At 49.6% G+C, this 13,546-nt stretch overlaps 1 protein-coding gene and 1 long non-coding RNA gene across 9 annotated transcripts in view; one reads left to right on the top strand and one right to left on the bottom strand.

Moving 5' to 3' along the window:
- The window catches only part of MEIKIN (meiotic kinetochore factor), a 28,651-nt gene extending 26,765 nt beyond the window's left edge, over positions 1-1,886 (bottom strand). For all 7 annotated transcript variants that reach the window (XM_075900367.1, XM_075900369.1, XM_075900371.1 and 4 more), the window contains exon 1: positions 1,438-1,886. In XM_075900367.1, the coding sequence (XP_075756482.1) occupies positions 1,438-1,609 (172 nt within the window). In that variant the 5' untranslated portion in view covers positions 1,610-1,886. The remainder of the gene's footprint in view (positions 1-1,437) is intronic.
- Positions 1,887-2,198: 312 nt separating this feature from the next.
- The window catches only part of LOC112544642 (uncharacterized), a 34,750-nt gene continuing 23,402 nt past the window's right edge, over positions 2,199-13,546 (top strand). The window contains exons 1-3 of one of the 2 annotated variants that reach the window (XR_003087993.2): positions 2,199-3,019; positions 6,354-6,423; positions 9,568-11,461. This is a non-coding gene — a long non-coding RNA (uncharacterized LOC112544642). Of the gene's footprint in view, positions 3,020-6,353; positions 6,424-9,567; positions 11,462-13,546 lie in introns of those variants that run through there. The other variant, XR_012896355.1, reaches the window with a different exon arrangement.

The raw sequence follows: 13,546 nt of genomic DNA, 5'->3' as shown, positions 1-13,546 counted from the left end.
TCAAAACTGGACACATGGCAACCCTACTTGTGGCTTGGCATACTCTAACTCAAAGACACCCTCTCCTCACCACAGCCTATGTTGATGTTATATACATCAGGACATTACCAGCAAGTGGATTTTCCTTTTTAAATCCCCAGTAAAATCAACTTTTGTTTATGTCAAAACAATTTAACATTTGGAATGTCTTACGGGAAGATAAGAATGAGCCATTTTTAATTCAACATATCACTTTTTTTCCCCCTTTTGTTGAACACAATACCTAATGCACCTCTATATTGTCACATGACTCAGGTCTAGTTTCCCTTTTCTTATTAGCAATAGAGTCATAACATGAAAGTCATATGACAGATGCGGATGGCCAGGGAACATACATATCTGATATCCAGGCCACTTGCATCTCTCAGAGCCTAAAACCCAGGGACCTAACATAGAACCAAGACTCAGAATAGAGAGATGAGAAATATGCCCTTAAGTGCCACCTGTCAAGCAGGAGGGAGAATCTGCTATTGGCACCTAGTGTTTTCGGATGGAATGTATATTGAACACCAAGCTACCCATTCTAGGACAGAGGGGGATGTTAAGGTTCCAGGACGTTAAGGCTGCGTCTAGACTGGCAAGATTTTGCGCAAATACTTTTAACAGAAAAGTTTTTCCATTAAAAGTATTTGTGCAAGAGAGCGTCTACACTGGCACGGATGCTTTTGCGCAAAAGATGTCTTTTGCGCAAAAGCACCCATGCCAGTGTAGATGCTCTCTTGCGCAAGAAAGCACCGATGGCCATTTTAGCCACTGGGCTTTCTTGCACAAGAAATTAACTTGGCTGTCTACACTGGCCTTCTTGCGCAAGAATACTTGCGCAAGAGGGCTTATCCCTGAGTGGGAGCATCAGAGTATTTGTGCAAGAACCACTGATTTTGTACAGTAGAAAGTCAGTGTTCTTGCGTAAATACTCGCAGCCAGTGTAGACAGGCGGCAAGATTTTGTGCAAGAGGCCGCTTTTGCGCAAAATCTTGCCAGTCTAGACGCAGCCTAAGAGTACTCACTGTCTTGGTTTAGCCAGCGTTCATTGTGGAATTAAACTGTTTGAATTTAAACCAGAACTCCAAAATGCACATGAAGTCAAAAGGGCTGGAGAGGCATTTTCCCTAATTAAGGAGGAATGGATGAAAGGTAGCAGGTGACGCCTCCTCCCCAAGTTACATTGCAAGAAAGGGGCCTGCTGTGGCTCTCCTGCAGACACAGACAACCCCCTCTCCACCCAGGATGTGGCATGTGAACATTTCTTTGTAGGATTATCACCCAGCATCTTGCTGATTGCACCCAACCTCAGGCTAGATTTTCGCCTCATACGTTGAAGTGGCAGTGACGTCTCTAGAACGCCCATGAGAATATCGAAGGAAACTCAGGAAGGTGATGAGGAGACAAGTCACTTACTTTGGGCATTGGACTCCCTCAAGGGTGGGGCAAAGAGGCGTCGGCAGGGCTGGAAGGGGCCCGCTTTGCTGCTGCCTCTGGGGATTGACGCAGCCACCCCCGGTAGCGGGGAGGAACAGTGAACCTTCTTCTGTCTCCGCCGGCTGTAGGCGCGCAGTTTGAACGCCTCCATCTTCTCTTTCGCCTCCCAGCCCCAGCACCGGCTGCGAGGAGGGGGGGGGGGGGAAGAATCAGGTCAGGAGGAGTTTTGTCTCATCTCCCCAAGCTAGCTCCTTCCCCACCCCATGGACACCCTCTCCCCCTTCCTCGAGACGGGGCATCCCCTCAGCTACTGCAGAGACAGGGGCAGCCCTTTCCCCTCTCACCCACCCCGGGGCAGCCCCTCCCGCCTTCCCTTCCCCAGAGGCGGGGCAGCCCGCCCCCGCCCTGTCAGCCGCAGGAGACGGGGCTCCCACCCCAGCAACCGCCCGCCTGCACACGGGGCCAACCGCCCTCCAGCGGCAGTTGGCGAAAGTGGAGCCGCAGCTCCCTAATAAGCAGCGGCCGCCGCCCAATCGGCGAACTAGACCCCTCAGTCCCGCCCTCCGTGCCCCTCCCCCCGCTGCCAAGCCGCCTCACGCCGCGTCTGACAGCCGGCAGTGCTCCGCCCACTTGCCGAGCCCCCAGCAATCTGTCCTTCCTAGACCCAGCTCCCCCCGCCCTTAAATCTAGCTCCTAACAACCCACCGCTCCTTGATCAGTCCCCCCAAAACCCTGAATTCCAACCCCCAACCACCATCTGTCCAACATCAGCCCCCCCAAAAAACCTGAATTCCAGCCCCAACCGCCATCTGTCCTATATCAGCCCCCCCAAAAATCTGAATTCCAACCCCCAACCATCTGTCCTACATCAGCCCCTCCCAAAAAACCTGAATTCCAACCCCCAACCATCTGTCCTATATCAGCCCCCCCAAAAAAACCTGAATTCCAACCCCCAACCATCTGTCCTACATCAGCCCCTCCCAAAAAACCTGAATTCCAACCCCCAACCATCTGTCCTACATCAGCAGCCCCAAAAAACCTGAATTCCAACCCCCAACCGCCATCTGTCCTACATCAGCAGCCCCAAAAAACCTGAATTCCAACCCCCAACCACCATCTGTCCTACACCAGCCACCCCAAAAAACCTGAATTCCAGCCCCCAACCACCATCTGTCCTACACCAGCCGCCCCAAAAATCCTGAATTCCAGCCCCCAACCACCACCTGTCCTACATGAGCTGCCCCAAAAAACCTTAATTCCAGCCCCCAGCAACCCACTTCTCCTAGATCCAGTGCTCTCCTGCCAAGATATCTTAAATCCAACCCGCACCTCTAAAAACCCACCTCTACTAGAGCAAGCCCCCAACAACCCACCTCACCTACATCCAGCCCTCACCCCACCCACTTAGGATTCCCATTAAATCCTACTCCCACCTGGCCTCCTAAAGGCCCTCTTCCAGATCCAGCCCCCTAACAAATCACCTGGCCTACACCCATCCACTCCTCTCAATGGCCCCGTTTCCACTGTCAATCCACCTGCCTCTTCTTGATTTTCGATAGTGGTGAGTAGTTAATTTTGTTATTGCGTTAATTAAGTACCTATTGCAATGTGACTGGACTTAGGGCTATGAAAATCACTATAGCCAAACAATGGATCACAATAGTTAAGATAGAGGTACCCTACAATACTTTCAAAACTCTGTATTGTTTTTGTTGTTTTGGTTTTGGGCAGAAGATGGCACTGTTAACTGTATGTTCAGTATCTTTTGAGCACTTTAGTGCAGTTGCAGATTGACAAATGGTCTGTGCCAATACATTCAATGTAATTATTATGGTAGCATAAAAAATTAGCCAATCCCTTTTCTGGGGGTACTTCCTGTATTCTCATATATGCCATATATTGGACTGATATCTGTAGTAAAAGATTTTCACTTACTTTAGACTCCTTTCCTCCCTCCTTCCCCACCAACCTGCTCCCATTCCCTCTTTTGCCAAGAGAGAGGGTTAGGGAAAAAAACAAACTGCTATGCAGTGTGACTGAATGGCCCCAAAATATCATGGGTTTTTTTTTTGTTTCTTGTCCTCAAGAACATCATCAATTATTTGAAATGTTTTTGTAGTCACTCAGGATTCTCTTTTTTGTGGTCATTATTGCTTCAAATTCTACTTTTTAAAATATAATTAGGCAATAATAATAAAAGTGGAATTCTATTTGTGCAGCAGCAGTGATTTGAGAGAAAGCTTGCCACCCCCAATTCCCCACTCTGCCCCTTCCTGAATGACCAACCCAGAAGAGGTGGCCTTTGTTTCTAATTCACAGCTCATGAAACCATCTACATTTTTTGTTAGTCTCTAAGGCAGTGGTCCCCAACCTTTAGAGGCTGCCAGGCGCCAGGGGGCGTGGCCGTTCGCCTGCCGGGCGCCAGAGGACGGGGACACATGCACGCCCAGGGGCAGCCCCCCCCATAGCCACGTGCTCAGGGGCGGGGCCCCCCCATAGCCATGTGCTCGGGGGCGGGGCCCCCCCGCAAGCGCTGCGCTCCTGGGGCCAGCGCTCCTCCCAAGCGCTGCGTGCTGGGGGCCGGTGCCACCTCCAAATGCCGCGCGCCCGGGGCCGGGCCCCCCCCCGCAAGTGCCGCGCGCCCAGGGCTGGCGCCCTCCTACCAAGCGCCGCGCGCCCGGGGCCGGCGCTCCCTCACAAGTGCAGCGCGCCCAGGGCCCGAGCGGCCAATTCGCGGTGCTCCCGGGACCGGCGCTTACCATGCGCCCGGGCCAGCTCCGGCACCATGCATGCACCACGTGCCCGGGGCCAGGCCAGCCCCGAGCACTTGGCGGGAGCACACAAATGGCCCCGCGGGCGCCGTGTTGGGAACCACTGCTCTAAGGTGTTGTTTTTTAAGTTTTTCCAGTTACAGACTAACACAGCAACCCCGTTTGAAACTTTGGAGCAACATTAGTCATTCATGTTAGAATTTTGCATGGTTTGTGAATAACAACAGAATCCCATAGATCTTTTTACTTGTATTGCATTTTGAAACAGTTCAATATATTTACTTTTTAATGTAAATACATAGGTTAGTTTAATAATACTAACTATAGGGGTGAAATTAAGTTTCTATTTTCTGCATACAGGAAACTCCTGCCTTATAATGGCCCGAGTTGTGACACCCCCCCCCCCACACACACACGCACTTACGACCATTTTTGTAAGTGCAGAAGGAGCCGAAACCCCCCGACTTATGCGCACGGCACCTATCGTAAATGCGGGTTCGAATTACGATGCCCCCGACTTGCGACACTTTCCCAGGAACCGATCGCATTGCAAGTCGGGGGGCTGCCTGTGCTGCATCACTATATACATGGGTGACGGTGCACCTAGGGTTCCTAAGCCTCCAGCCCTGCCCCTGCCAACTTAGGCCTCATGGGAACCAAGTGGCCCCCACTGTAGCGGCAGGCCACCCCTCCCCCAGCAGGTGGCAGGCAACCCCAGACTCTACCCCCCGCCCCAGCCGGGTAGTACCAAGGGTGGGTGGCACCCAGTCCCCAGCCTTCTCCAACCCTGGCCAGAGCATGGGTAGAGGGGAGGGAGGTTGGGGGGCGGATGGCCCCAGGCTTCCCCAGAGGTTAGGGAGAGGGTGGAATGTAGGTGGGGCCAGACTGTCAATTTGGGAAGGCATTGCTTTCCCCTGCCTTTTATACCTGCTGCTTATGACTAAATATACAGGCAGTCCCCAGGTTACGTACAAGATAGGGACTGTAGGTTTGTTCTTAAGTTGAATTTGTATGTAAGTCGGAACTGGTACATATTGTAGGGGAAACTCTAGCCAAACATTTCTCCAGAGCTCAGTTTTATTCTCCCACACCTCACTTCCCTCAGTCCTTTGTTCTCAAGCTGAGGTGTCTGCTGAGAAAAGCCGCTCCGCGTCAACCTGGTCTGCTGGGGGAGGTGCTAGCTTCGCGTCTCCCTGGTCTGCTGGGGGGAAGCAGCTAGTGCGGGGTTGTCTCACCTCATTTGTAAGTAGGGATCCGATGTAAGTCGGATCCATGTAACCCGGGGACTGCCTGTAATGTCTCCTGCATTATACCGCTGCTGCAGTAGTCCCTTTAAATTGCTATCCGAGCACTGGATCATGCATTTTGACAAGTGCGAAAGGCTGGGAGGGAGTGGGGAGCGCAGCTCTTGGTCCTGCCTCTTCTACCCTTCTGGGAGCATAGAGCCACCCCCTGGCTAAGGATAAGTATCCCATTTTATAGTTAGGAACTGAGACAAAGAACAATAAAGTGACTTGCTCAAAACCATCAGCAGAGCCAGGAACAGAAACCAGATCACCTACATGCCAGTCTAGGGCTTTATCTGCTGCGCCATACTGCTCCATAGAAGCAGAAAACTGGTGTAAACTCTACTTGGGTAGTTGTAAATCTGAGGCCATTGAGTAGATACAGAGTACCCTAGTTATCTTCAGAAATCCAAATATTGTGCCTGTATGTTAAAAAAAAAGTGGGGGGCAAGGGGCAAACAGGATGAATCAGATAAATATAGGCTGCTTATTCTGCCATCAATCCTGGGCAAAATCTTGGAAAGGTTAATAGGAGATGTAATCAGCAAAGAAAAGATGATAGCAAAATTAATCCTAATCTTTTTGGCTGTTTGTTAATTAAAATAAATGAAATATAGACTGGAAGTACATGTTGACTTTCTGTGAATGTAAAACATAACACAGAGTAGTGTGCAGTTGATTCAGATGTGGAATTTAAGATGAGAAAGACTGTATGGATTGAATGACACATTCTGGCAAATTCCTTGCTTTTCATAGAGACCTGTATGTTCTTGATTTGATTAATGAAAACAAGGGGTTATTGGAAAGTTGAACTAGTTTATTGTTCTCTCCTAAACAGGATAATTTACATTAAGGATATGAAAGGTTAACTGGTTCACTGGCTAATCAGTAAGCATCACCCTAAACAGGTAAGGGACTGGAGCAGCTCCCTGCACGTTCCCCAGCATTTCTCAAATTGGGAATCCTGAAACAAAAGGGAGTTGTAGAAGGCCACAATAATATTTAGAGGGGTCACGCTATTGCCACCCTCATTTTGCACTACCTTCAGAGCAGGGATGTTAAAATGTGTGTAATTAAGTAACCTTAAAACTTCTGAAAATTTCAGTGGTTACACGATTACATGAAGGATGGCAGTTGGCTTCCCATGAGCTAGTGCACATGCGGATCCAACTTTAAGCTGGCTCCCAATGCATACCAGCTCCCACCTGCCTTCCCAGGCTGCTGCCTCTGTATCAGAGGCAGCAGCACAGGGTGTAAATTGGTTCCCCAGGAGCCGGTGCATACGGGGACTCAGCTTTTAAGCCAGCTTTCTACACATACCAGGCTCCTGTGTATAACCATGAATGTTAACCAATGAGCCCAGGCTCATTGGATAACCATTTACACCAGGCCTGGGCAAAATATGGCCCATGGGCTGGATTTGGCCCGCCAAGCCACTGGATCCAGCCTGCGGAGGTGGTGGGGAGCCCCAGGCAGGCTCCCCTGCTTACCCCACAGCCCTACACACCGCTCAGAAACGCGGCTGCTGGGCACTTTCTCTTTGAGTCTGGGGGGGAATGGGGGGAAAGAGAGGGGATTCAGACACTGCTCTCACCCCCAGCACAATCCCATTGGCCAGTTTCTGGACAGACACTGGGCAATAGGAGCTGCCTGTTTGACTAACAGGTCAAAGCACAACCCTCCTGCCCATGGCCAAGCAGGCAGAAACATTTTAAACTCTGCAAGCCTTTAGCTCTACAGTTAGGCAGGTTTGGCTGTAGACTGGTAAGTCTTGTGGCGAGAATCCGCGTCTGGCACCTCAGCCTGCCTCTCCCTTCCCAACCCTCTGGCCCACACTCCTGCCCTGCTACTCAACATGCACCCATACCCCCTCACAGATCTGGCACCCCAATCTCCTGCCCAAAATCACAATCTCCTCCTATCCTAGGTCACACCCCAAAACTCTGCATCCAAGTTCCCTGCCCTAGGTCACATCTACCTCCTTTGCCCAAACTCCCTCCCAGAGCCCATTCTCCCTCCTGCACCCCAATCCTTTACCCCAAGCTCCCTTCTGCACCCCGACCTTCATCCCAGACCCCGCACCTCCTCCATTAATACTATGGAAGAGTGCGGCCCTAGACCACTTTCCAAAATCTTAGGAGTGGCCCCCCACCAAAAATTATTGCCCACCTGATTTACACGGTTACACTTTCACATCCTAACTTCAGAGCTAGCTGGCCAGAGAGTGGCAGCTGTTGTCTGAGACTCAGCTCTGCAGGCAGCAAGGCAGAAGTAAGAATGTCAATACTATATCATGCCACACTTACTTTTGCATTGCTGCTGATTGTGGCTCTGCCTTCAGAGCTAGGCTTCCAGCCAGTAGTTGCTGCTTTTCAGCTGTCAACAGGAGCACAGAAGCACTGATATGGGTACTGCAGCCCTCCTACAATACACTTGTGACCTCCCACAATGACATTTTCAGTCAGGACTCCTACAATTACAACACTATGCACTTTCAGATTTAAATAGGTAAAATAATTAAATTTACTATTTTTAAAATCCTAGGACTGTAAAACTGACAAAAATGGACCATGAATTTAGTAGGACCTTTGTCAAGACCAACAGGTAACATAGCCCAGTACCTTGTTTTCTGATAGTGAGCAGAGCTTTAGAGCGAATGAACAGAACAGGGTGATTTTGAGTGATTCATCCCCTGGCATCCAGTCCCTCCAGCTATGTCTAGACTGCAGAGCTCTGCATCCCTACTGGGAACATCAGAAAAAGATGTCAGAAAAGTGGATGTGTTTTTTCTGCATCTCTGTAAACCTCGTTTTACAGGGAAGAAGGATGTTCCGAAAGACGTTTTTTTCCTGAAATTTGGCCCCATGTACACAGGCCAAATTTCAGAAATGCCTCTTTCAGAAGTAAATAGGAAAATTGTTTCTTTTTCCAATTTATCTTTGTAGTGTAGACATAGCCAGCTTCTGACTATTGAAGGGTTAGGGACACTTGGATCATGAAGTTGCATCACTGACCATCTTAACTAACAGCCATTGATGGGCCTACGTCCATGAACTTAAGAGGACATTGACAGCCTTTTCTCCCAGTGTGCTAAAACAAGGGAAAGATTTCTACAGCACCAAAGAAAGGCCGTGTCTACAGTGACAGATAAGATTTAATTTATTAAGGTCAATTTTTTAGTACCCAGTTTTGTAAAGTTCAAGGTTCATGTCCCCACTATGTACAAGAATTCAACATAGTTTGAAGTAGCTCGTCCCCAGTAGTTGACAACTCAATAAGCCTAGACTTGACTACCCGTATTCCCCATCCTTGCAATGAGGAGGGGCTGGGAGGCAGGCGGCACCATAGAAATGGTGCTAGGAGGAAACAGCTTTTAAGCTGGCTCTCCCCAGCACCGGCTCCTGCTTCCCCCCATTTGCTGCCTCTATACCAGAGACGCGACCCCGCTGCAGTTCTGCAATTTAAAATGCAGTAGGAGCTGGGCAGCCTGTTCTCTGGCTCCTACTGTGTTTTAAATTGCTGAGCTGCAGTGGGGTTTGGTCCTGGACCCAGCGCAAGCAGGGACTGAGCTGGGCTGCCTACTCACCAGCTCCTACTAAATTTTAAATGTAGAGCCCGAGCAGCGCTGTCCGGCTCCTACTGTTTTAAATTGCAGAGCTGCAGTGGGATTCAGTCCCAGCATGAGCCAGGACCAAGCCAGCTGCCCTCCCCTATACACTAATTGAGTAGTCAATAAAAATTCTGTCAACTGCTCAATTAGTAAAATACCTGCATTTTAACATCCCTAATTCTCAGTAGAATAGCTATCATTGACTTTCAGAGGGATGCACTGAAGATAGCTATCCCACACTGCCACCACCCCTTTTTGTTCTGGGTTATGCTAGCAGTGCACGTTGGAACCAAAACTATACAGCAGGTGAGCCTGGGTACATGTCATCAGTGGCTCATAATGTACTCATTTCCTCCTCTTCTCTCCCCCTTCCCTGCTTAGGACCAATGGCAAACAAACAGTCTTTTGGGGTCCTTTTTTTCTCTTTTGTTTATCCGTGCAGACGCCATAGCCGTGTAAGCATAGAATCCATCGTGGATCCAATTGAGCATGAAAGCATTATGAAGATGATGTTACCCTTTGTGTGCTTAATGCTGGAGTATGCCCAGAGAGTATCCAGGATCTGCTGGTACAAGGAAGGATCTCAGGAGGCCATGAACATACTCTTCAGCGAAGCCCTTGAGTTGATAGACTTGCAAGTGCCACTGGCATTCAATCTTCTGAACATAGTGAAATGCTGGTTCTGGTGCCATCAGACAAGCCCAGACTGGTGAGACTGTATTATTATGTAGGCATGGGAAAATCAGCAGGGGCTACAAAACTTTCACATGCGTAAGACCTCTTTTATTGAAGTTTGTGAATTGCCTTTCCCTGCCCTGAAGTACAAGAATACCAGAATGAGACCAGCTTTGACAGTGGAGAAGCAAGTGGCAATTGCAACCCCAGACAGCTACCGGTCAGTTGGGAATCAATTCGGAATGGGGAATTCTACAGTGGGAGCTGTTGTGATCCAAGTAGCCATGGTAATCAATACCCTTCTGCTATGGAGGGTAGTGACTCTGGGAAATGTGGAGAACATAGTGGAGGACTTTGCCACACTGAAGTTCCCTAACTGTAGTGGGGGTGATAGATTGAATGCACATCCCCATCTTGGCACCCGACCACCTTGCAAAGGAGTACATAAACTTCAAGGGGTACTTTTTGATGGTGCTGCAGGAGCTAATGGATCACAAGGGTCATTTCACTCACATCCATGTAGGAAGGTTGGGAAAGGAGCATGACACTTGTATCTTTAGGAACTCCTGCCTCTTCAGCAAGCTGCAAACGAACTTTTTTCCCAGTCCAGAAAATTACAACTGGAGATAGTGCTATGTCAGTAGTGATCCTTGGTGACCCAGCCTACCCCAAACTCCCGTGGCTCATTAAGCTGTACACAGACAGCCTGGATCTCAGTAAAGAGCAGTTCAACTACAGGATGAGCAAGTGCAGAATGGTGTTAGAATGTGCTTTGGGGCATTTAAAGGGAAGGTTCTGCAGTCTACGAACTAGGTTAGACTTCAGCTAAAGTAACATTCCCATTGTGGTGGCAGCCTGTTGTGTGTGCCACAATATTTGGGAGTGTAAGGGGATGGAATGACGAGGCACAGCACCTAGCCAAGGATTTTTAGCAGCCAGATACCAGAGAAATAAGGGCTCCTCTGAGAGCTTTATGGAGTTGTACAGAGAGGGGCAGTGGAAATCAGAAAGGCTTTGAAAGAGTTTTATGACTGGCCAGTTTTGAGAGTCATGAATATTGCTCTCAGCAAGGTGCCCCTGCAGTCAGTGTGCTTGCCCTTCAAACACAAGCAATAAAGAAACTTATTCAGAAATCATGCATTTTTATTTAGGGAACACAACAGGAACAGACAAGAAGTCCAAGGTGGGAGCTTTGGTGCGAAGAGGCGATCACAATTGTGAGATCAGCATTTTGCTTCATGACACATCCCTGGAGGTTGAGTGTGGGGCTGCCCTTGACTCCCCCCACCCTCCTGTGTCATAGGGCCCCTGGGAGAGGAGACTAGGGAACTCGGTGAGGAGGAAACATTGGTGCACAGGGCCTGGAGGGGTGCCTATTCAGGTAGGCATCCTGGAAAGCTGCCATGCAGTCCATCACAGCCACCACGGATGCCACCACTCTCTCCTGGTGCTTCACTTCCAGGTCCCTGCATGCTCTCCTTTCCTCACGCTCTGCTCACATCTCTCCCAGAAGCAGATTTCTCCACTCGCTTACATGATTCCTATCCAAGCTGGTAGATTGCATTTGCTCCTTGAACATCTCTTTTCCAGCCCATGTTCACTAGTGGATTTGTGCCAGCCTGACTACTGGCAGGGCCAGGAGAGTGCACCTGGCTACTATTCCTGCAGTAACGAAAATTGAAGGGCAGACTTTACAGGAGGTGCATTGTAGAGAGGAAAACCTAATCTCTTAGAATCAAGTGAAGGTCTGTCTAAAACTAATAACAGTGTATTATGTACAAGGCCACGGTTATGCTTTTAATCAGCCACTTTGCAGCAGTTACCCCTTAGAGTTCTTTGGGGAGCAGCTGGACCTGGTTTGGTGGAAAGCATGGTAAGGACAGGCTAGGGCATGAGCTGCAGGTGGGAAGGAATGGGGGACCTGTGTGTGGTGGCAGTTCATGGCAGGAGCTCACACGACGCCCATGTGTTCGGCACCCACCCCTCCTTTGCTGTGAGAGGGCAACTTTCCCTTCCCACAGGAGGTGTCAGGCAGGAGGAGGGGGTACAGGCTTGGCTGCGGGGGAGGGCAGGAGCTCACGCTATATTTCACTGGGGATGAGCAAACAGAGGTTTACAGCAGAGGCATCAGTTAATAACCTGCTTCATACAAGTTGCCATGCGAGATATCAATCTTCTCTAAATCTCACACCAATAGGCAGCAGATGCTGACGGACTGTGGCCAGAAACCTGGATCTTATGCATAAATGCTCTGTGTTGTAATGACATCCGATCACTTATTGCTGGCTTGGTATGGAAAGGTGTCTTACCATGGAGGCAGACCACCCTAGAAACCTTGGGAGAAGGATTAAAGGGCTCCTCTGAGAGCTTTATGGAGTTGTACAGAGAGGATTCCTGCTCCATCTCCAGACACATTAACAAGCTGTTCCAGGACACCCTCCCCTCCGCACGGTGTAGGCACAGTGGCCACTTCAGATCACACCTAGTTTTAGCAAGATAAAAGACTCACCAGAAGTGCCCTCCCTGGGATCAGTGCCTGACTGCGAGATGTCCTGGGAGGAGGGGGTTGTCTCCAAGGTTATAAAAAATTCTTGGCTCTCAGTGGCATCAGTGGTGCTGGTCACCTGCTGACCATTCCTTCCTCCTCCTCCTCCACACTGCTGCCCAAGGCAGCCTGAGTGTCTTGGGAGGAATCCACAGACTGGCTCAGGAAGCTGGTCAGTCCCCCCTAAGGAATGCATGCAGCTGCTCATAGAAGTGCCATGTTTGTGGTGATGCTCCAGACCATTCATTGGCCTCTTTTGTCTTTTAGTACAGCTGCCTCAGCTCCTCTGTTTTCATTTGGCACCGTTGGGTGTTTCCTGGTGTATGCTTCCTCCACCATGCACTTTGAGAGATTGGCATAGATATCTGTGTTTCTTTTGCTGATTCATGGTTCTGCGAGAACAGATTCCTCGCCCTACACACCAACAAGGTCCAGAATCTCCTGCACCCTCCATCTTGGTGCTCACCTCTGATCTTAGGAACTTATGGAACTCATGGAATCTGAATGCATGGAATTCATTCATGGGCAGGTGTGGTGCTCAAGTGTGCTGCCTCCTCTGAGGTCTGCTCGCCACACTAGCCACACAGAAAATGCAATTCAAATTTCCCAGTCCTCCTGTTCATCTGGAGAGCAGTAGAGTTGAAAGTTATGGCCAGAGCAGTCACTGCAGGGCACTATGGGACACCTCCCAAAGGCCAAGAACATTGACTTTTATAGCACTGAATTTGCACTACTGTAAAGTCAACCAGGCAAAATCGAATTTAGTGGTTTACTCCTCGTGAAAGCAGGAGTGCAGAAATCAACTTTAACGGCCCTTAAAGTTGTAGTAATGTGGACTCATTGTTTAGAAAAGTGACCTGATGTGGCTAAGTTCAACCTAAACTCCCAGTCTAAACCAGCGTAGAGATTTAGAAAGGATACCCAGCATAGTTGAAAGGCTAAGAGAGAGAGAAACTCTGCTTCAAACTAACTGCAGGTTGGACCTCCCTCGTATGGCACCTGAACAGTCCTGAAGGAGCAGATTAGCTTGACCAGGGGAAGTCCCTTCAACACGGTCATTCTGCCCCCAGCTAGGGCTCTCATCCAGCCCTGCTGCTGCCTGCCCAGCTGTAGCTCCCGAGGCTGAAGCTCTCAGGCTGCTGCTGCCGGCCCCTGAGCTCTGCAGCCAGGACTGGAGCTCTGCGGTGGCTGCTGCCGGCCC

Source organism: Pelodiscus sinensis, chromosome 17, assembly GCF_049634645.1.
Source record: "Pelodiscus sinensis isolate JC-2024 chromosome 17, ASM4963464v1, whole genome shotgun sequence".
Lineage (NCBI taxonomy): Eukaryota > Metazoa > Chordata > Testudines > Trionychidae > Pelodiscus > Pelodiscus sinensis.
This window is presented reverse-complemented; position numbering and strand designations above follow the sequence as displayed.